The 23,889-nt window shown below is 31.6% G+C and overlaps 3 protein-coding genes across 3 annotated transcripts; 1 reads left to right on the top strand and 2 right to left on the bottom strand.

Moving 5' to 3' along the window:
* The first annotated feature begins 2,346 nt into the window (after nt 1-2,346).
* LOC130965237 (uncharacterized) lies at nt 2,347-4,401 on the top strand. Its single transcript, XM_057889973.1, has 3 exons — nt 2,347-2,761; nt 3,685-3,760; nt 3,946-4,401. The coding sequence occupies exons 1-3, from the start codon at nt 2,447-2,449 to the stop codon at nt 4,080-4,082; spliced, it is 528 nt and encodes a 175-aa protein (XP_057745956.1). The 5' UTR covers nt 2,347-2,446; the 3' UTR covers nt 4,083-4,401.
* Nucleotides 4,402-4,661: 260 nt separating this feature from the next.
* On the bottom strand, nt 4,662-5,322 carry LOC130965238 (chaperone protein dnaJ 20, chloroplastic-like). The gene has a single exon (XM_057889975.1). The coding sequence runs from the start codon at nt 5,261-5,263 to the stop codon at nt 4,772-4,774; it is 492 nt and encodes a 163-aa protein (XP_057745958.1). The 5' UTR covers nt 5,264-5,322; the 3' UTR covers nt 4,662-4,771.
* An 11,728-nt stretch (nt 5,323-17,050) lies between these two features.
* LOC130965315 (non-specific lipid transfer protein GPI-anchored 31-like) lies at nt 17,051-18,814 on the bottom strand. The gene is made up of 3 exons (XM_057890077.1): nt 18,358-18,814; nt 18,236-18,262; nt 17,051-17,546 (listed from the first exon to the last, which is right to left on the bottom strand). The coding sequence occupies exons 1-3, from the start codon at nt 18,722-18,724 to the stop codon at nt 17,350-17,352; spliced, it is 591 nt and encodes a 196-aa protein (XP_057746060.1). The 5' UTR covers nt 18,725-18,814; the 3' UTR covers nt 17,051-17,349.
* Between the last annotated feature and the right edge of the window lie 5,075 nt (nt 18,815-23,889).

The following is a 23,889-nucleotide window of genomic DNA, read 5'->3' as shown; positions in this document are numbered from 1 at the left end:
ATTTAAATTTAATTTTATCTTATTTGTAAATTTATAAAGAGGCTTGCTATACATATAAGTTTTTTTGGCTTACAAGCTATATAAGTTAGTCTAAATCCAAGAAAAAATACGCGCATCACTCCTTTAAAATCGAGTGTCCAATGCACGCGTTCATTATGCCGCACTCTTTCTCTTCTTCCTCAATCAAAACGCAAACCGTCAAGATTCACACTCTTTCTCTTCTTCCTCAATCAAAATGCAAACTGTCAAGATTCAAGCGACATTTGAAACAAAAGACATGTTCCAACTCCTCGCGAAAAGTAGAAGAAATCAAGAAGAAAATATACAAATCTCAATAAAAAATCACCAGAAAAAACTAATGTTTTACTGTTCTTCTAGGTTTTTTTCTAGATTGTCTTTGTCATGTGCTTCATCCTTAACAAACAAAACATTAAAAGATTTCAAGAAGAACTGTCTTCCCCATATTTTGGGTGTATTTCTGTAATCCTTTTGGTGTATTTTTGTAACCGTTTGGGTGTATTTCTATAATTATTTCTGTAATCGTTTGGGGTATTTCTGTAATCGTTTGAGTGTATTTCTGTAATCGTTTGGGTTCATTTATGAAATTCTATTATCTTCAAAACAATTTTAAAGCTTGGTTTCAGAAATCATGAAAATAAAAAAAAAACGAAGCAAGAAGGAGATCCAACAAATTTGGCAAGAAATTCGAAAAAAAAAAACGAAATCTTTTAAAAAATGGAAGTTATATATTTGCGCATTAATTGATTTGAAGTGATTTAAAAGTTTGTTAAAAAGGCACGTAACATAAACAGCGCGTTTAGTGAATTTTGTTTTTTTCGGACTTGTAAAGCTTGTAAGCGCAAAACACTTATATTTTAGAAATTAATCCATTTATAGAATGCCAACTTTAATTTATCTATTTTTAATCCGCAGGCTTACTTGAAATCATAAAAAATACAATATGCAATAATTTGATGAGTATATAAATTAAATCTTAACACAAATGTTATAATAATTTTATAAAATTGACTTTTATATAAATAAATAAAAATTTTATTTCAGTGATTAAAAATTTGACACTCACCCTTAACACATTATATATACACAGTGCGGATTAGTTGAGTAGAATTGAATCTCAATTCACACTTTATTCGATCCATAAATTAACTAACGAGTAGAACTGTGGGATTAGATCGAATTGGATATTCTGAGATAGGGTTGCTAATGCAGTTATAGAAAATTAGTTGTAATTGAAGAGTAATGTTGATGAAGTTTGTTCATTATTTATTGAGTGCATAATTTAATTGAAAACGCATTACTTATTAGCTTCTATAGTTTGCCATCAAGTTCTGCATTTAATTATAGGCACTGTACTTTCTCCAGAGTGGAGGAATTTCCAGAAGGAATTGAGTGAAAGGATGTGGTCCCTTCTGAAAACAAAGGAAAGGGAATGAATAAAGGCATAAAGTAGTGTAACGTATTATTATTACTCATAACTCACCACTGCTTTGTGAACTCAGCATTAGTTACTGTTTTCAAGGGTCAAAGTGTCAAACCTACTGCCACCTTAATTAATTAATGTTATAAATCCATTACTAATGAAAACTAATCACACAAGAAGTTAATTACAAAGTTCAAATAATGGAGCTGGAGCATCTTTTGAGCTGTCAGCATTGTTATTATGAAAACCTCAACATTTGTAAGTTGTAACTGCCTTTTTTCTCTCTCTCTCTCTCTGATTTTAACCGCATCAAATTTAATGTTTGTACCTCAACTGATCCTTTGACCATACATGGTTATTAGCCACATTTTCTGTTACCCCCACTGGGGTTTCTGCTCAACACATTAACTCTACCTTATCCCTATAAAAAGTAGTCACTCAAGCATCAGATTATGTTTAGTAAACTAAATTAGACAATTATTCTTAAGTCTGATCAAAACTTTTGGAGGAAAATAAAATAAAGAGTTACTTATTTTCTACATTGTATCTGTATATATTTTTATGATTAGATAATGACAGCATAATCATTTATGATATGATTTTACTTTTCACCCTCTAATGGATCAACTTAAACTTGAGACACTAGCATGAAGTTTTTCTTATTTATATCTAAAGAAGGCTATTGTCAATTTCTCAGCATTAACCTATGAAAAGGACAAGATTTTGGACACTGTTGTATCATAGTAATATTTATATATATCAGATAAAATAACAAAAACAACTCTACACTTAACACTAGCAGTGAAATCCACTGTTAGCTTAAGACTTAAGTCATAATGACAGCATTTCTCTTCATCATCATATATATATAAATATATACACTGATCAGCATTGCATTATCATCACTATTTACAATAGTGTATATTTTGACACCACAGTCTCTTTTGTTTCCTTCGAAAACTAACACTTTCTGCTTCACCATCCCCCTTCTATAACCTCTCCTCTATGATGAACATGATGAGTCAGAAAACCAAAAGCAGTAGGAAAATGGTGAGAAGGGGTTTCATGTGCCATTCTCAGGCATCAACAGCAGTGTGCATGAGCACACATGATAATCGATCCGTGGTTGTGCCTAGAAGGCCTGATAGAAGTGTTTCTCTTGATGATTCCAAGTTGATCAACCCTTCCAAGTACTCCAAACTCAGTGAGTCTCGCAGGTTCAGACCAGTTCCATTGATCAAGCAGAGAGGAGAGGACCATGTTCAAGTCATGAATCAGCCAAGGGAACTTCATAAACCACCAACAGAAAATGTCTTTCAGGTTTCTCACGTTACATATATTTTTGTAGAATTTCTCTTAATAGTTTATGCATTTTGGAGTTTCATGAACTGCAGTAGTATTGCACTTTATTTTTTTCTTATCTTTAGTAATGGCAATGGAGTAATTCTTCAATAGTAGTGTAGTACTGGTAGATCAAAATATTCAATGAGTCATTGAAGTTAAAGTTAACAGTACCTTGTTTCTGTGAAAAGCAATCAAAATTATGTGTCAAAATCAAAACTATGCAGGACCATAATGAAAAAGTGAAGACATGAAATGGAAATAATGCAAATGGGAGTGTGAATTCTACAGTGTCTTTATTCATAAAAAGTTGGTTATCAACAGAACTCACTAGAAACTATTTACCATTCCATATCTCCTTAGCTTTGTTGGTTATTTAGATCAAGAACAATGGTTTATGACTGTGTCACAGGAGGATTATTTTCTGCAAGGAAACAAAATATGTCCATTATTAGTGCTCCTCATATTTGTCATTAGCATAGGTTTCAAGATGTCTCACGTGCTTTTCATTTTGTCACAGTCCCATGCATATTCATTATTAGAGAGGAAACAGAAAAGATTATGTCCTTTTTATGCAAATTGGTATTTTATTAGACAATACAGATGGTACTACATTATGCCACGCCCTTGGTTTTAATTTTGTCTCTTGTACCTAAGATATCTTTTCCGTTTGTTTCTCACCAAGGAAGTTAAGTGTCTTATAGTCACATAGTATTATTCTGATTTCTGATATGTCTTGGAATAATGGAATCTGCATGTGATACAGAACTTGCAAAAACTATATTTTAAAAGGGACTAATATATAATAATACTATGTTATTATACTTATACACTTGTCTATGTCCTGCCACCATATTTGGAATTTCATTTCATTATTACCAACTTTGAAGTGTTAAATATAGGTGGTTGTGATGAGGGTTGCAATTCACTGTCAAGGATGTGCTGGAAAAGTGAAAAAACATCTCTCCAAGATGGAAGGTAAAACTAGCCATGCTATATATGGTAGTAATCAACTAATCACAATACTAAATTAGAATTATCTTTGGTCAACATATTTGAAATATCCATATTCAGTGGTTTATGAAGGTTAATATGAACTAAAATCATATTTGCTAATGGGGTTAAAGTTTTCTAACATGTGATTAAACCTGCTGCAATGTTAGGAGTCACATCAATCAGTATAGATATAGAGTCCAAGAGGGTGACAGTGATGGGTCACATATCTCCAGTTGGAGTTCTTGAGAGCATTTCAAAGGTGAAAAAGGCAGAGTTATGGACACCTTCCACCTCTTCTTCCTAAAGCACTTTCAGAGTACCTTAAATGGCAGCAAAGGATGTTCAGAGACAGAGAGTTTACATGTGACAAAATTTGCCTTTGTCTGCTAATTTGTTTGCATCTTCACATGAACCTGTGACCTTTTGTGGTCCTTAATACAATAAAATTGGGGAATTGGGGTTGGTAGAAAACTGCTCAAGTTGACTTGGTTCTGGTGTTGATGTTGTGTGAAAATTAAATACTACTGCCTTTGCCCCATTCCCCTTTGAATTCTCTTTTTCTTTTCTTTTCTTTTATGGCATTCTATTATTATATCTCTAGTTGCAATATTTGAAATAATTAAGCTGCCTCAGTTCTTGACTTTGAATTTTCTTTATCCTGACAAAATTATAACTCAATTACTTTCTTGCTTAACTTCTCATCAATCAGTTACTTAATATTGTTACCAATTGATAATTTACAAATCAGTAGCTATCCTAAGGTTCATAAAACAAGTGACTAACTCACTCAATTGAATTGATCCTAACTTAGTATTCAACATTTTACAGAATAACGAATCTGGTTAACTTTCCAAAATTGGTTTATATGATCTGCAATAATCAATAAGAGTCTAATAAAACTGATTTATTCATGGCTCTATACATGTCAAGTTAAATAAATGTATCAAAATTAATGAAATAATCAAATCAAATTCAAGACATTGATGATGATCATCAGTTCCTGTCTTTTCCTCTGGTTGGTGTCCTCATTCTGTTGGCCTTTTGCTCCATGCGTCTCCTCGACCTTGTCTTCAATTCAACAACCACTTGGTGTTGCTCCTCCTCCCAAAAGCTCCTCAAACTTGTTTCAGAATAATCATGGCTGACACTCAAACCTAATTGACTATCATACTGTTGTCTAAGCATGGGGTTGGACAAGGTCTCATAAGCAGCATTCAACTGCACAAACATCCTATTAGACTCCTCCTTCATGGAAGGATCATGGCACACATCTGGATGGTACTGAAGCGCCATGGATCTATAAGCTCTCTTGATCTCATCCATGGTTGCACTCTTTGGACTAACACTCAGAACCTTGTAGAAGTTGCTCTCACACTCCACCTTTGTGGCTCTGCATGAAAGATGCATATGAGAATACTGCCTTTGCTGCTTGGTTGATGAGAGCCATGGAAGGCACTGAAATGAGCTCAACAACAAAGCATCCATCACTATAGCTAGCTTGAAGAACAAAATGGATGGTTCTGTTTTATATATGCATGTGTGTGTGAAGAAGGTGCTTGGATCTTTCTTCAATTACTGTTAATTTATTAATAATATAATGGTGCAAGTTGCATATGCAAAGCGTGCAACCAAAACGTTGAAGATTCCAAGAAAATGACAAGTTTAGTTGTGGAACTAGTCATGGTGTAACAGGTAAGCAACTATGTATTTATAAATTAAGCTTTTTTAAGTGAGTACGGAGAGATTATATCATGTTATAATTTGTTGGTTATTATTTTTTGTCATTATTTAGTTATAAATTTAATTTTTTTAGTCTAATAATTTAATAATATATTTTTTTATAATAATCTAATAATATATTTTATCTCATATTTTTAAATATCAATAACTAATTAATAAAAAAAATTATGATAACCTTTTATTTTTTTATTTATTTATTGGGTCTTGCCGTCTTGGTGGACTACTGGACTGCCACTGAGTTGCACAATATGATAATAAGAAAATATTTTTTCATTTTTTATTAGTTAATTGTGATTTATTATTATTATTATTATTATTATTATTATTATTATTATTATATAACATTTTTTACTTTTTTTTGTCTCGTTTAAAAAATTCATTTTTTCTACGTGAAAAATTCATTCTTAAACGGTTTTGTACTCTTATCCTTTATTTTTATTGGATTGCATTAGTATTAACTCACTTAATAGAAAAATCTAGGGGCCAGCAATTTTATTAGATTCTGATCAATATGTAATCAGCAAAAAAAAAAGTGAGTCATTGAATAAAATTTCATACCAATCTCACATCACTAAAATCATCGTTGATAACTATTTAATGGCTACAAATCACAAAAATTACTAACCCCTAACATTGTTCCTCACTTAAATTATGTACTACTGAAAAATCACACTTGATAACAAATATTTTTATGACTACATTTTCAATTAAATTTTAAAAAGTTTTTCATTTTTTAATTTATTATCATTCATATGAAATCAAATTTTATAAAAACAATACAGACCTTGAAACAAAATATAGAAATTCAATACAAAGACATATCTATTATTATTGTTACAAAAAGAAACTCAAATATAAACTTTATAAATACACGTATTAAATTAAGAGAATAATAATTTAAAATTTGTTTAGACCACGATCTATTAGTGCATAACAATTAAGTTTATAATATACGTTTAAGAAAAAAGGCATAGTATAATACATGTGCATGTTTGCATAAAGAAATTCTTGTAACAAAAAAATTGTATTAGATCTAGCACATGATTATTGTGTGGATATGAACAAATAGTAAAATATAAAGGTCACCGAAAATGTTTGACCAATACAACCCAATGAATTTGTTTTGAAATTATGCAAAGTCCGCCAGCAGGTCAAAAAAGGACCAATATATATATATATACTTATATCGGGATTGATTCAATGAATGAGTGACAAAAGGAAAATCATATGTAAAGTGACAAAATTGATAAAATGGTTCTTAAGATTGATGTTCCACGTTATAATTGTTTTTGAAATTTTAATTGTATATTGAGATTAAAAAAATTGTATCATATTAGTTTTTGATTTATTTTTTAATAACATGTGTTATTTTATAGTTTGATTACGTATAATTGTATAATGACGTGTCGATTTACGTAATATGCTGACGAAGATGGTTATACTATATGTCACAATATTATTTTGTTACGTGTTGAATTATGTCACGTATCACAAAATTATTTATTCACGTGTCATCTATTATATCACATCATTACATATGCACTAAATTAGTTCCCTTACTTTACATCAAATAATTCATTTTAATCTTTAAAATTAAATGTCGTGTACCAAATTAGTCCATTAATAAATTTTTTTCATTCTTTTGTAAATTAAAAATTCTCAATATTTTTTTATAATTTTTTATAATATTTTTTTAATTAATAATTTTAATTTGTATCATTAGAGCATGCTAGCTAAATTCAAAATTTTATTATTATCTCTTGTGTTTATTTGTATCTGATTTAATACTATTCAAACCATGATTAGTTGATTACAATAAGTGTATATATTAATTAATGGTATAATATATGAAAAATCCGCCGAATTAAATTATAGATAAAATAAATTAATATATAAACGACAATATATATCTATCTTATTAATTTAGTAAGAAGTCAACTTTATAGGGAATTGGACATTCTTAAAATGGATGGAAATAATAAATTTATATTAGTTAACAAATACCTTATCAAATATTTTAAAAATATTTATTAAGGTGTTAAATATTAAAAAAATTATATTAAAAAATATTATTATACTTTTAACTTACACTTTTTATCAAGTCAATATCAATATCTCATATAATTCTTTTAATAAAATATTGTAGAAAAAAACCTGTATAATTAAAACTAAAATTTTAAAAATATTTTATAAGAACACTTATATTTAAATAACTTGTAAAAAAATAAAATTAAAATTTGTGTACTCAAAGATATAAAAAATTTTGAATTTATAAAAAAAAATAGAAAAAGAATTGATGAAATGACTAATTTATTGCACAACATTTAATTTCTAAAATGAGTTATTTGATACAAAGTAAGGAATTAATTTGATGTATTAGGGGTGTCCGCGGATCGGATATGGCCAAAAATTCGATCCGATCCGCATTAAAATAATCGGATCGGATCGGATCTAATATCCGCAGCTTTTAAGGTTGGATCCGATCCGCACATTTGTGGATCGGATCGGATCGGATATCGGATATATCCGCAAAACAAAAAAATATTTTTAAAAGCTTATTTTTATTAAAAAGAATCAATAAAATTCATTTTTTCTATTCTTTTAAATATGTTTACTCTTAAAATAATATTAAACATACTTTTCTTAAATAATAAATTAAAATAATATAACATATATGATAATTATTAATTGAAATAAAACATAAAAAGAATATTTATTTATTTATTTCTTTAATTTTGCGGATACGCGGATATGCGGATACCAACACAAAATTCGCAATCCGATCCGATTAGTGTGCGGATCCGATCCGATCCGATCCGAAAGCCTTGCGGATCGGATCCATATCCGCAATTTTCGGATCGGATTCGGATAAACACCGCGGATATGCAGATCGGATCCGATCCATGAACACCCCTAGATGTATATGTAATAATAACATAGTAAATGACACGTGGATCAATAATATTGCAACACGTGACATAATTTATCAAGTGGTAAAATTGCATTGTAACATATAACATAACTATCCATGTCAGCATGCCACGTGTTACTAACCGACCCGTCATCATACCGTTACACGTGTCACTAAAGGTTCACATCATTAACTCATGTCAGTGTGTCATTAATGGAGAACGAATCAAGAACGAATGTGGTGGAGGGACGGATCCAGAAATATTATCATGAGCCAATAACATATATAATATTAAAAAATTATGCAAAAAATTATATAATATAAAATGTATTACAAAAATATACTGATAGAAAATATATTTTAAAATACAAAAGATATGTATGTACTTTTTATTAACGAAGTGGTCGATTATTCGTATTTTTTTTTTTTTGGTTTCCCACGGTATCCCCCAACCAGACAGGTCAAGGACTAATCCGCCGCGGTATTGAGCTCCATTTAAGGGTTTGCCGCTGCATGCACAAGGCGGGATTCGAACCCCCGACACTTGCTTAAGCGGACTAGTGAGCTAACCACTAGACCAACCCAACTTGGTTAAAATTATAATATAATTTATTTATTTATTTTAAATTCTCAATATCAATATAGTTGGGCCTAGCAGACCGACTCGTCTAACTAAAATCCACGAATTTAGCAGTTTTTTTACAGGCTCAAAATATCAGTTTAGTTTGCATTTTGTAGTGGACTTGGCCAGTCGGCCCAATGGGTTCAATAAATTTTGCCGTCACTTGAAAAAAAAAAGAGAGGCATATGTGTATTGTGTATGTAGCTCGGGAGATTAATTAGTAGCTAGTTCTGTTGTATGTATTTATGCGATAATACAAGTACTTGACATGGTTGATTAATATGTACTCTTTAATTTGAAGTATATAAAGGATGACCTAAAAAGTATATTAAAATTAAACAAACAAAACAAGCAGGGAATGTAAATATCTGTTGATATTTTATCAGAAAAGAACAGTGGAGAAGACAAAAGTTGCCGAAAATATATCTAATATTCTTTTCTTGGAAACTTATGCATTGTTAGATTTGACAGTTTTAGCATATTTCAATGCCCCGTTATCATGGCTTTTTGAGTTTTGTTTTACACTCTTCCTCAAAACATGTCACTATGTCAGTTTCTTAGGCTTTCAGTTTTGTTTTTGAATGTACTTTGTTTCAAAAAAATTTAATTCAGAATTTTCTATAATAATAATATATTATTGTTAAAATTAAAATTTTTATTATCTTAAAAAGTAGATAATTGATATCTTCATGATAAAAGAATAAATATTAGCATATAAAGTTATTATTATATTATTTAATTGTTATGTGAATTATCATAAAGTTTTTTCTTTTTATTATTTTGAGAATATTTTAGAAGTTAACGGTCCACTCCTAAAAATATATATCATAAACAAACATACTTGTAATTTATTTTTGAAAATATTAAAAGCAATTTTCAATTATTTAAAAACGAAATTTTTTTTATAATATCTAACTTTAATATTTTCGAATATAATTTAATATAATTTTTTAACTTTGGAACAAATTCCCACCTAATCACTTCTTGAAAAGCTTTTAAAATATGTACTCATATTTTCCTCCCAGAGAGGTTGAGATTCTCTTGAACATGTGTAACGAGATCTGCATATCTTACATGCTAGGTTTATTTTCCATAATTGATAGGGCTAACTTTGATAAGATTGATATGAAAATTATTTTATTTGAGTTTTAATATATTGGATACATACAAAGTTATTGCATATTGCAATCTTTTTTAGTGTCAAAATAAAAAGAACGACTAAAGCAAATACCTATTTTAAATTAGAACTGATGATTTATTAAAAAATATCACTTGATTTTGATTAAATTATATAATTAAAATTATTTTTTGTTTCATATCTAACCATCTAATTCACTATTTTATTTGTTTTTCTATCTATTCAATCGATTTGAATATATTAAGGTCGTGATAACAATTTTTGAATTTTGTGCACAAAATTAATAACTTCATACGTGTACCCATCACTAGAGTCATGCAAAAGGTGTAAAATGTTCAAATCATTCTTTTATATTTCTCAAACTGCAGTCTCAGACTAAGACAAATTTCTTCCAAACTGCAAAAAGCTCACATCTGTTGATAGACTACGGAAGAGAACTATCAGAAGATCTAATTCTAATTAGAGTATCTAATAATACAACCAAAATAAGCTAAACTCAAATCATGGAATAAACTTACATCACAATAAACTTTAAAACTATTACCTACACGGAGTTTTCAACACCAACGATTCTTGAAGGTGCTGAAAGAAGAACACCGGTGCATATAAAATCTTAGGTCCATGACCGTGCTTCTGATAAGGAAAATCACCTTGTGATCTGTCCAAATATTTCCAACATTGAGAATATCATTACACTTATGTCTCCACAACCACCACACTTTGGCCCCAAAAAGAACCTCATTACTAGGCACGACATTTCTAAACCAAGCCTCAATGGAGGTGCCTTCAAATGAGTCAATAAAGCGATGGTCTAACATTTGCCAAAATTTCCTGGATTTAACACAGTCCAGCAGGCAATGTTCAATTGTCTCTTGAACCGCATTGCATCTCTGGCACAAATTCGAACAAACTAGATGCCGCTTGAATCGAAAAGCCTTCGTCGGGAGAGCGTTATGAAACCCAAGCCACATAGTAAATTTGATCTTCTTTGAAAGATTTAAATGCCAAAGCCAGCTCCAATCACTATTTCCATTCCAATTCATTTTATGCTTCGACAATCACCTATAATCTTCTCTTGCACTATACCATTTTGCTCTTGCAGGTCACCAACTCCACCCTGAATCTAGGTCCACCAAATTTGGATAGGAAAAGCCACAAATGAATTGCTTAACTGCAAGAGAAATTGTCGTAGCAAACATATCTACCACCCAAGATCCATCATGCCAAAAATCAACTACTACGAATTTCAACTCAGATATGTGAACATAAAGAACAAGATAACAAAATTTTTCAAACGGGGTCGATTCATCATACCACGTGGATTGCTATACACCCCCTACATTCTACCTAAACCCATCTTTAATAGCCTCATATGTTTTAAGAATATTCTTTCAAGTGGCTGACGCATTCTGCTTATGACTACCAGCAAAACAATTCAAATTTTGGAGATATTTTTGCATCACAATCTGCACCCACAGCTTTTTTTCTATTATTGAAGCAATCCAAAACCAACTTGCTAAGAAGCGTTAGATTAGCACAACATGTATCTCTTACACCCAAATTACCCGCCTTTTTGGGAGTAATAGCTACATTCCATTTAACCAATAGCAACCTTTCCCATCATTATGGCCTCTCCATAAGAACCGTCGCATAAGTGAATCAATCTTTTCACATGCATACTTTGGAAGGAGAGTAACCTGCACGTTGTAGACCGGAATAAAAGTCATTATCGACTTAACCAAACAAAGCCTTCTTGCCTTATTCAACAAACACTCCTTCTAACTAGCAAGCTTGTTCTGAATTTTCTCAATAACTTCTTGGGTCGTCCTCCTAGAAAATCTTTCATACCCAATATTAACCATAGGTATTTTTTCAAGTCTTGACAAAAACGAATACTAGAGACTTCCAAGAGCATCTCCTTCCTTCTCACATAAATATTCTTTAAACATTGAACCTTAGATTTACTAAGATTCGCCCACAATCTTGATGCTTTGGAGAATAAGTCCAGGCACTTCATAATTTTTTTACCTGAGCTTTCGTAGCTTTACAGAACAGCAGTAGATCATCAGCAAATATCAAATGGAATATTTTTGGGCCATGTATGAAAACTGACACCGGTATCCATTAGTCTTGAGAAACCCGGTGGGCAATAAAACAAGTAAGACACTCCATACAAAACCCAAAGAGATAAGGAGATATGGGATCCCCTTGTCTCAAACTTCTCTGGGGGGTTAAAACTCTGGAGTTTATCACCATTTTACAAAATAGACAAAGAAGATGATGTCACACAAGCCATAATAAGATGAATAATAGTCCTCGAAAAGCCAAAGTGAATCAAAGAAGTTTCAAAGAAATCTCCAATCCACCCTGTCATACGCCTTCTCCAAATCAATCTTAAAGGCTATAGTCCTTTTTCTAAACTTAGTGTTCTCCAAGAAACTCATAATTTCCTGCACAATGATGATGTTTTTTGTAGTACTTTTTTCTGGGATAAAATCACCCTGAAGCAGGCCAATGATCTCTGAAAGAAAGGGTCTAACCCTGTTCACCAGCACTTTCATAATGATTTTATAAAGAACATTACATAAACTGATGGGACGAAAATCTCTTAAGGAAGTAGGAGCTTCAACTTTAAGAATCAGAACAATGTATGTCTCGAAAATTGTAATATTTAGAATCTCTTCCTCAAAGGCTCTCTTGACTAAACTCCATACATCATAGCTCAAAGAATTCCAAACCTCCTTATAAAATAGGGCCTGAAAACCATCTGGTCCCGGAGCTTTGAAACAATTTATGGTCATTATACAACTCTTTTCACCTCTTCCAATACCACCGGTTCAACCAATTTTTTTATATGCCTCTTTATTAAGGAAAGGACTGGAAAATTCTCCCATAGCATTTAGATCAATATTCTCTCTTGTCAAAAAGAGCTTTTGGAAGAAGGAGTTCGTTTCTTTCTCTAGCTCCTGCGGCTCAGTAGCCCAAGTTCCATCTTTCAGAAACAATCCATGAATCTTGTTTCGTTTTTTGCCTGATGATCGTTTACAAGTGAAAAATCTTAGAGTTCTTGTCACCACACCGAACCCACTGCTCTCTCAATTTCTATACCACATAAGCTCTGCTTGAAGAAGGATAGTATTTAGCTCATCATGAATACTTTGTTCTTTGTTCCTCAACTCCGGATCCTCTATACTCTCAAGAGAAATTTGAACATCATTCAAGTGCCTCTCCAACTCTTTCTTTTTAACAAACACATTACCAAATTTTCTTATTAAAAAGAAGAGCATCATTCTACACCTCGATCAAACTTCTAACAACATCAGCGGACCCTTTATTCCAAGCTGCGGGAACAACATTGCTAAAAAGCAAATAAGTCATCCAAGCAGTTTGGAATCTAAATGGTCTCAAATCCTTCTTAGTTTTCATAGCCGGTGTACATCTGATGAGCAAAGGACCGCGATCAAAAAGAAGACGCGCCAAAACCTCATTATAAGCCTCAAGAAATAACAATCGCCACTCTTGATTAACAGCAGCTCTATCCAGTTTGTTCGCAACCTGCGAACCCCCTCTAACCTTCCTATACCAAGTGAAAATTCTTTCAATAGCTCCTATCTCAAACAAATGGCAGTTTGCCAGAATTTTCGCAAAAACCTCCATCCTGCCCTGACTGAAAGCACCCCTTCTAAGTTCACTATGTATCAGAATCTCATTAAAGTCTCCTAACACAATCTAGGGACCCTGAATCATATTTGAAATTCCGATCAAATCATTCCACAGACCCATTTGCCTATAAACATGTCGATTAGCATATATAGCACTATAATTACTAGAAACACTGCCCACATAGATTTCAAAACTAATACATTGGTCTGGCATATCCACCATTTTGACAGTCAGCATAGAATTAGAGCACAACACCTAGAATTTTTCACGGTGATCTCTAGCCTCCACAATTCCAACATCATGATAATCAAGTTTACTCTAAAAGAGTTTCATTCGTTCAAAAGGAATGAGTTTCATAAAGAATAAAAAGAAGTTGGACTAAATTTACTAATTAACTCTTTGCAATGCACTCGAACCATTTTGTTAGAAACCCCTCTAATGTTCCAAGATATGAAATTCATATCTAAACGATCTATAAAATAAATGGACATAAATGGAACCAACCTCAGCGGCGGACCCTTAATGAACCAATGAAGGACTAGTAACCTCTCGTGTTCCTTGCCTTTCCGGCACAAATGACTGCTCAGGAACGCTCCCCACTGCAATAGAAGCTATCATTGGCGTGTTATCTTGCTGTTGTTGTTTCAGCACACCGTCACTGTCTTGGTGCATAGGCGTGTTTCGCAGCGATGCCGATCTGCATGTCTTGTGACCATTCTTGAGCGTAGGGGTAGTCGAAGACCCAGCTGCAAACACGCCGTTGAACTTTCTCTTTGACTTCGATGGAGTTTGGTGAGAAGAGGAAGGCAACCTGCTATCCAACCCAGCCTTCTCGTGAGTCTCTCTCCCCTCTTTCGGGCCACCCACCCAGCCCAACTTGTATCCAAAAAGAGGGGTCAAGCCTTTAGCCACCACTTGGTCCTTAGCTTTCTAGCCCAATTTTCTTCTATCCCTTCCAACAACTTTGGTCCAGCCCCTTTCTCTGTCCAACACTCCAACGGCTCCTTCACTTTTGCTTTCCCGTGCAACGTAGTTGCCTGCATCTTTTCTGTAGAATCTGCTACTGCCGCGGTATTAATGGGTGCAATTTCAAATTTAAAAATATGCTGATTCTAGTTCACGGAACGGCTCTCATGAACAACTGGTCCTGCTTGTACATCCACAACCACCAAAGGAACCATGGGTGTGCTATATTCTCCTGCTATATGCCCGAAATAATTACACTTCTCACATATCAATAGCATACATTTATACTCCATACTATATTTAAAGTCGTCGACAACCACTTGCCGAACAACTGGCAGTTCCAGATTCACTTGTACACAAGCCCTAACAAAATTGCCTCTCTCTGCCGACTTGGTTGCGAGATCCACTTTGACGGGTTTGCCTATAGCCGAAGCAATCCACATCATGGCCTTTTCATGATAATATCATATGCTCAACCCTGCAATTCCGTATCCAAATCATTATGTCCCCAAACGATGCCTCACATGGTTCAAAATTCAGAGTCCATGGCTTGACCGCAATGTAATACCCTAACATCATTCATGGATCCCCTAATAACACGTTCTCCTTGTCCTCCTTGATATCAAATTTGACTAAGAAGTCGAAAACAACATCCAAGAATTAATAGCCTCCTTTAAGCCTTTATACACCTTTCAGTTTATGCACCAAAGCCATATCATTGAAATACTTCCCAAGGACCTTAATCACGATGACCTCCTTATAGAGTTTAGATAGAGCGTTTTTAGCCTCTTCAAAAAACCTGAACTTTGGAGGCTTTGGGTCACCTTGTTTTTCGGTGACAACCGCTATTAAATCCCCATCTAAAGCATCAATCCTAGTGAGCTCCGAGAATTCAGAGAAACCGACCACCTATTCACGAAATGAAACCTTTGGAACCACCCTAAAACTACCCTGTTGAAACTCCTTCTTGTCACTTGATGCAGTCCTCCCTGCACTCTCTCCTGTAATCTCCTTAATCAGGAAAGCCTCACCGTATTCTACCCTCGGACACTCCACCCGACTCTCACCTCTCACTCTTCCCTCGTTTATTTCAATTAGAGTTGCATACTGCAATTTAAACAAGAAAAAACGTTACAAGTATATATAAGATATGAGATATTAAGTCAGCTTAAATTTTATCTGCTATTAAATAAGATGTAAATTTTATTTAAATTTACTCCATACCTTACCCAATAGCTTGGGTAAAATTGCATGAATTGGCCATTGAACTGCTTAAAAATTGCTTTGAAGAGTATATATCTAATTGTATAGGGATAGAGTGAATTTATTCTACGAGCACAAATACTAGCATTAGAGAATAGCTACTGTCTTTTTTTTCTTTCTCAATAGTGATGATAAGTTTTTTCCAAAATGATATAATTGTCAAACAAAGAGTACATAGCAAAGCACATGGGGAACTTATACCAAATCTAGAATATGATAAAATTAAGGTCCAGTGGCCCTTTGGAGCAGCATCTTATAGATGCCATGAATGACCTAATATCATAAAAAGAAAGGGTACCCCATATTGTTGGCCAAGAAAGAAAGAAAAAGGGGTAGCAGAAAGTGTGGAAGACACGAAGCCAATTGTCACAATATGCCATAACATGTATGATATAACAGTAGTTGGGGGGAAAAAGGACTATAGTTGTGACTTTGTTATTGGGAGAGCTTCTTTATGTAAAGTTCAATAAGAGATCAAGAAGAAATCAATACCCCTATGTCGTTGTTGTTGATGCTTTTCATTATTTAATAACTTGAAAATTTGTTTATGGATTCATGACGGTGCATGCTTGCCTACAAGATGATGCCACTTGCCCCCACAAATTCTGGTTTGCATTAGCTGCATTTTTTAGCATGCGCCGAAAAGTATATAGGGCCACCCGAGAACATTGTATATGGTTTATGGTAAAGAACAGTTTTACGGGGTAACAATAATTTGGTCACAATGAAGTTACTAACCAGCATATAGTGTTAAATTAGATCAAACAATGTAAGGTTCTATATAAATTAACTGGTAGAGTTCATCTGAAGTCAAATTTATATTAATTTTGTTTGTCATGTTCGTAAATGGATTGCACTATGTTTAGAAGCCAGCATGTCATGAAGACCATAACTTGTCTTCCCTCATTGACTTGGGCACATGTGCAGATATGCATTTGTCACAATCACAATAAAACCAATTCACACCCATTTAAATAATAATTAGTAAATTACAACCAACATATACAGCAATGATAATACTATGACTACTCATTATGATAAATAAATTTATATATATAAAAAGAGAGTACAATACAACCTCAAAACAAGGTCATAGGCTCAAGTCACTCCCAGAATGAATTATATCTACTCTTAAGTCACACATAGAATTAGAAAACCTCCGATGGTAGAATAGAACATCAAATATGTAACATAAAAATAGTCCCTCATGGCCTCATGTCATCATCATCTCTCTACTCTCAGAATGGAAATCTTATTATATGGGAAGCTTAAAAGCCTGAGAATGCTGCTAGCAAGATGCAAAGAAACAAGGATCCAGCTGAAATCGGGAAGAGTGATGATGCTGAGCTTCCAGCTGATGGTGCTGGTGTTGGAGATGATGCCTCACTTGGAGTGAGGGTTGAACTAGCTGGAGCTGCAGAAGAACCAGATGATGGAGATACTGCAGGAGATTGTGGAGAGAGCCCTACAAAGAGACAAAACAAAAATAACAAACACAACTTAGAAACACCAAGAATGTCCCAACTCCAAACATCAGAATGAAAACCATGTTTAATTTAATCAATCAACATGCATAAGATATAATAAAATGAGTTACAGCTTCTGATATAAAAAATGTAACACCTCTTGTGTGCCTAGAAGATCACCGACATTTTTCATTCATGTTTTCTGCAAACTATAATATATACAAAATTACATTCCGGATTCTTCACCATAGTCAAATGAAGTTTACCAAAGGGGTAAAAAGAAAACAGCAAGAAAATCATAGACAAAGCCCTGAATGTCCTACAACTCTGTGAATTATTAACAATTTATCTCTCTGTCTCTCTCTGTTTTTAATTGGTAGATAGTTCCAATTGTATTAGGTACCCAAAAATCAGAACGAATGTAGAGCATATAGAATGAAAAAAAAAACTATCATGTTTAATTTTCCATTATCCACAGTCCGTGAAAAATTAACAATAAAAAAACAACAAAACTACAAAATCAGGTATGGCTTCTCTTATATATGTCTAAGCATGTGACCCCTCCCAAACTTGTTTTCATTTTACAAATCGAATCAAATTTCAATTAAATCCCACAAATCCATATTTCATAAAATACTACTAAGAATCTAAAAATTAAAAATGGATTATAAGTGAGAAAGAAACATACCAGGAGCGGCGGCAGGTGTTTCAGACACTGCAAAAAATAAACAAAAAAAGTCACATAAAAATGAAAACTTTATCTGAGAGAAGATTCGGAAACAGGAAGAAGGAAGTTATAATTTGACTGACATCCACAGTTGGAAGCGGAAGGGGCGGAGACTTTGCATGCAGCGGGGAGAGCGAGGGCCTTGGTGACATTGAGAACGACGCCGAACTGAGCGCTGCTCTTGAAGGCTTCACACAGACACTGAGGCGCCGTTTTCAGAACCGATTTGAGCCCGGAGCAGCAGTTACCTTCCGGCTTGGTGGTGGTGCTGCCATTGGTGACGAAGGACAAGCAATCCGCCATGGTTAGAACCAGGGAGGAGCAATCCACGGCGGGGGCTGGGGCAGCGTTGTGCGAGTGGGACGGTGAGGCTCCGTTAGCTCCCAAGATGAAGAGTGCACAGAGAACAATGAGAGAGAAACGGAAACGGGTTGGTGAGTGTGATGCCATTTTTGCGATGAAGAGAGGAAAGTGTGAGAAGATAGATAGAAGAGTTGGAAGTTTTGGAATTTGGAATGGAGTTTGTGAAGGTGAGAGAGTTGGGTGGGTAAGTTTAAATAAGTAGAGAGAACACTCAGATTTTTTTGTTGAGCTGGAAAAAACGATTTTGTTCTCTTTTTATTATTTCATTTTTAATTTACATCAATTTTGATTACAGTATATGAAAGGAGAATTTGTTTTTCTATTATCAAGAAGTCTTTTTCTATAGTAGCCAAATTATTTATTTATTTGATTAAGAATAATATTAGTAAACCAATTCTTCACTCAATTTTTTTTAAATTATTTTATTTATTTTAAATTTTAAAATTTAAATTTTAAATTAAGATTAACTAACTAAACCTTAATTTTATGTATTTTTATTTGTATAAAGTATAAGAGTAGTGCTATATATTTAAATTTTTTTATGAATTAAATTAAACTAAATTAAACAAAAACTTATAATAATACTATGCATAATTAAATTTTGTTAATATTAGATCATTTTGGTTGGACTTAGGATCAGTTTGGAATTTGGATAATTTTATTAATAATTTTTTTATTTTTAATTTATAAAAAATTATATTATTAATGTTTGGTATAATTTTTAAAATTAAATTGTAATTTTTTTAAATACTATTTAAATATTTATAGAAAAATTTTAAAAAATGACTTCTTTTACAATAAAACATTTTTATCATTTATTTTTAAATAAATATTTTTAAAATTAAAATTAAATATAAAATAATTTATTTATAATCTATTTTTTCAAAAAAAAATTAATTAAATTATTTATCTAAATTAAATTTTAATTAACAAAAAATATTCAACATAATTTGATAAAACTTTTACTTTTTAAAAGTAGCTTATAAAAGCTAATTTTTAGAAAATATAGGAAAAAGGACAAATATGTCACTGACTTTTTGATTCGCAAACATTTAGGTACTCGAGAATTTGAAAATACATTTAAATAATTGACCTTTTCAAAATCTGGACTTATCGATCCCTCATGTTCATTTAAGTCATTGATCTTTTCGAAATCTAGACTTATCGATCCCTCATATTCACTTAAGTCTGTCTGTCAGAAAAATCTGACCTGGTTGACAAATTAAACACAGGAATCGATATGTCCAGATTTTAAAGAGGTCAGGAACTTAAATATATTTTTTAATCTACAAGGACTTAAATGTCCACAAACCAAAAAATCAGGGATGAATTCTCCTTTTCTCAAAAATATATTTTTAAAAAATATAGCATTTATATTTGGTAAATTAAATTAAAAATAATTTTTAATAAATACAAGTAGTAATAATTACGTTTGATAAAATAATTTTTAAAATTTAAAAATATTATAAAAAACATAAATTTAAACATTAAATTTAAAAATTAGTTAATATATGAGATTATATTAGACTTTTAAATTTTAAAAAATATCAATTTAATTTTAAAAAATTCTACTTTAATTATTTTTAAGAATATTTTAATTTTTTAAAAATTACAAATATAAACATACAATTTTTTTAATTTATTAAACATAAAATAAAAAATTTATAATTTTAAAAAATATAAATATTTTTTAAAATATTTTACCAAATCAAGTCGTAACCAAAGTAATAATCACTTGTGACGGTGTCAATTAAAGAGAGTTTAGAGTGAGAGAGTGGAGTGTGGTTGTTGAAATTGAAAAGGAAGGGAAGTGCCATGTGGGAAGAGATCAAGTGGAACTCGCCGCGTGTCATGTACTTGAGCTTCCAAGTTTCAATCTCGAATTAATAGAACTTATAGAAGTGATGTAGTATTTGATTTTTTTTTATAAAAAAGATATTAAAAAAATTAATTTTACTAAGTTAAATAATTATACTCTTAGTCTCAATGATTTTATATTTATAATTGAATTTTTATAATTTTTTAATTAAAATTTAATATTATTTTTAATTTTATAATTAAATTTTTTTCGTAAAAAGTATTAAAATTAATAAAATATTTTTACAAATTAAAAATATTTAATTAAATTTTTTATTATATATTTTTTAAAAAAGTGTTTCATTAATAACTATTTTGATATGAAAAAAAATTAATTTATAAAATTAAAAGTAATGTAAGATCTAATTAAAAAAGAAATAATATAGATATTTAATTATAAATTTAATAAAATTATATAAATTAATAAAATAATTATTTTTTAATATTTTTTATAATAAATATAATAAAAAATGTTTAATTTATAATTTTAATATGTAACTTACGATATAAGATAGTTAAACACTTAAACCCAATCTTTTTAATAAGGCAATAATCACTTGAGTATTAATTAATTATTCTTTTTTTTTAGCTAAGAAATTTTATTTTTTTTTTACCAAAGATAAGAAGTTCGAACCCGCAACCTCTTAATTAAATATGAAAAGACTATGCCATTTGAGTTAGTTAAGAAATTTATTGCATGGTCAATTGAAATTAATATCATCTCAAAATTCAAATATATTCTATTGTTGCAATGTTTCTCTTTTGAGATGAACTTATCTACAATGGCATAATAATGCCACGAAAAAATTGATACTCGAATAGACTGTGTGATCTTGGCGAATGGTGAATATGGTGACCATAATAATTTTGAAAACAACGCCAATTTTGTTAGGTGGAATGTGGAGGGTAAATCGTAGACTGTGGACCACGTTTCGGATTGTTAATTTATTTCCATCAAAGAATTTATAGATGTAGTAGCTTTTTTTCTGTTTCTTTTTTCGGTCGGATATATGAATGCCTTTAAAGTTTGGTAACACTGTAATAGAGTCTCTATAATAATAGTTTAAGGTTCTTGAAGCCGATGCCAGTAGTGGTCCTTATTTGTTAATTGAATGCTAAATTTACACTGAAAGAGTAAAGGAAGAAAACTAAGGTTTGAATAATTTTTTATTTTTTATATTGGGTCAAAAATGGTATTTTTTTTATTATAGATTGTTGGGTATTAATTTTAAATATGGCTTCGTTTAATTTGAAATACAGAAATTGAATCTTTCAATTTTTAAGATACAAAATCGGTTTTGAAATTAGACCTTTAAAAAATGAAATATAAAAAACAAACTCAATGATTTCTATACTTTTCACCGTTTTAAAAAACACTCAAAATTATCATGTTAAAATATATTACTCATCTTTGATTTTCTGTTTTATATATGTAATAATTTATTAGTCAACAATAAATTTTTAAATAGAATTTTGATTAACGATAAATCAGTCTTTAATCTGTCGATTAATCTATCAACTTAAAAAATATCATAAAAAATAAAAAAATATATCATTCATCTCACATAAAAAAAATTAACCGTTTTAAATATCTATCTTTTTTTATAGTGCCGTGGATGACATACACTAATAAACCCTAATGACAGTAGCGATGACTCACTATTCCTTCTTCCTTGTCTTCCACTTTTTACCATAAAAAAATCCAAATTTTCAAACATAAATAAAAGAGTATGATTTATTAGATTCAAAATTAGTCAGTACATCTACAAATTATTCAATTCATTTTGTAAAATCATCAGGAATATTATTAAATGATGCTAAGTCATATAGAATATTCATTGAAAGGTTGATATATCTCATTAATACCAAACCTGACATAATTTTCGTTGTTAGCAAGTTAAGTTAAATTCTAAATTGTTCCATGAATGAGCACTTTAAAGCAGCTTTATATGTATTGAAGTGTTTGAAAAAAGCTCCGAAAAAGGAATTATTTTTTGAGTTTGTTCGTGACTTGTCGCTTCGTAGTTTCTTAGATTCCGATTAGAGTAATGCCCGGACATCCGAAAATTAGTGTTCGGATATTGCTTTTTTTTTGAAAGATTTTTGGTGTCATGAAAAAGTATAAAATAACAAATAGTTGCTCAATTATCTTCAGAGGCAGAGCATCGAGCAATGACTTTTGTAATTTGTGAAGGAGTTTGACTTATGTATATGTTGAATGACTTTAAAATCAAGCTATCGGGTCCTATGACACTAATTTATGACAACCAATCTGCTAGATATATTATGGTAATCTAGTGTTTCGTGAAAGGACGAAATACATTGGGATTGATTGCCACAATGTTAGAGAGAAAATTTAAGACGGTTTCCTAAAATTCATGCCAATTTCATCAAGAAAACAAGGGCAATTTACCTAAATAAATAGAAGGGCAGAATCCTTTACCTAAATGTGTAAAACTGATTGTTGTTACGTGCATGTGCAAAAACGTACTCTATATAATCTGTGGCAACCCACCACGGTTTATGAAACCTGCATAAACCGTGGCAGATCACAACGGTTTAGGGGCAAAAAATATTGAGTGTAAACCGTGGTAAGTCACCACGGTTTACGAAGGATGGATGGCATGCATAAACCGTGATAAGTCACCACGGTTTATGAGGAAAGTGGTTTACACATAAAACCCAGTAACCCACCGCGGTTTATGTGTGTGTAGCTATATAAGTAACTTACACATAATAAACGCCTCACATTTCGTCGATATATCCTGCCACGTGAGCGACGCCATTTAGTCGGTACAAGCGATCCTCACCCTCCATTGGCTATTCAAGCAACAACTGCAGCAAAGTGGAAGTGTTCCTCTTCGGTTGAAGGCCAAGCAACCGGTGAGAATTAAGTTTGGGAAGTTGAAGCTATTCAAGATCACCTTCAGGGTTAGGTGCTGGATTGTTGTGGATAATCTTAATGCTAATAACTCCATTAGAATCAAGAGCAGTAGCTGCAATCAGGCTCAAGTTATAAATCATAATTCTTTGGTGCTTATTATAACTATTGTTCATTATAATTACTAATAGTACAATATATGCCATATATATTGCTATGTATTACTATATACTATTTTTTTTATATGGTCTCGGATTGAGATTATTATTTTATTTTTTTATTTTTACTTTACAGATGGAGATTTATATTTTAGGATTTTTCTTAGTTCTGTACTCTTGATTCTGTATTTTTCTGCCATTACTCATGCCCATATTATTTTTTGGTGATCATGCTATAGCTTATATTATATTGTTATATCCTTTATACTATTTTTGGTAACATGCTATCCTATATATATGTTTAATACCTTATTGTTAATTTTTTTTATTATTTTTAATGTAACATGATACAAAGT

The sequence above is a fragment of the Arachis stenosperma genome, chromosome 3 (genome assembly GCF_014773155.1).
Source record: "Arachis stenosperma cultivar V10309 chromosome 3, arast.V10309.gnm1.PFL2, whole genome shotgun sequence".
NCBI lineage: Eukaryota > Viridiplantae > Streptophyta > Magnoliopsida > Fabales > Fabaceae > Arachis > Arachis stenosperma.
Note: the sequence above shows the minus strand (reverse complement) of the source record. Positions and strands in the feature narration are given on the sequence as shown.

Excerpts from the sequence above, each read along its gene's own strand:
- LOC130965237 (XM_057889973.1), top strand. The coding sequence starts at position 2,447 with ATGATGAACATGATGAGTCAGAAAACCAAAAGCAGTAGGAAAATGGTG. Across the intron at positions 2,762-3,684 it reads CAACAGAAAATGTCTTTCAG|GTGGTTGTGATGAGGGTTGC; the intron begins GTTTCTCACGTT and ends TGTTAAATATAG. Across the intron at positions 3,761-3,945 it reads ACATCTCTCCAAGATGGAAG|GAGTCACATCAATCAGTATA; the intron begins GTAAAACTAGCC and ends CTGCAATGTTAG.
- LOC130965238 (XM_057889975.1), bottom strand. The coding sequence starts at position 5,263 with ATGGATGCTTTGTTGTTGAGCTCATTTCAGTGCCTTCCATGGCTCTCA.
- LOC130965315 (XM_057890077.1), bottom strand. The coding sequence starts at position 18,724 with ATGGCATCACACTCACCAACCCGTTTCCGTTTCTCTCTCATTGTTCTC. Across the intron at positions 18,263-18,357 it reads TTCCGCTTCCAACTGTGGAT|TGTCTGAAACACCTGCCGCC; the intron begins GTCAGTCAAATT and ends TATTTTTTGCAG. Across the intron at positions 17,547-18,235 it reads AACACCTGCCGCCGCTCCTG|GGCTCTCTCCACAATCTCCT; the intron begins GTATGTTTCTTT and ends GTCTCTTTGTAG.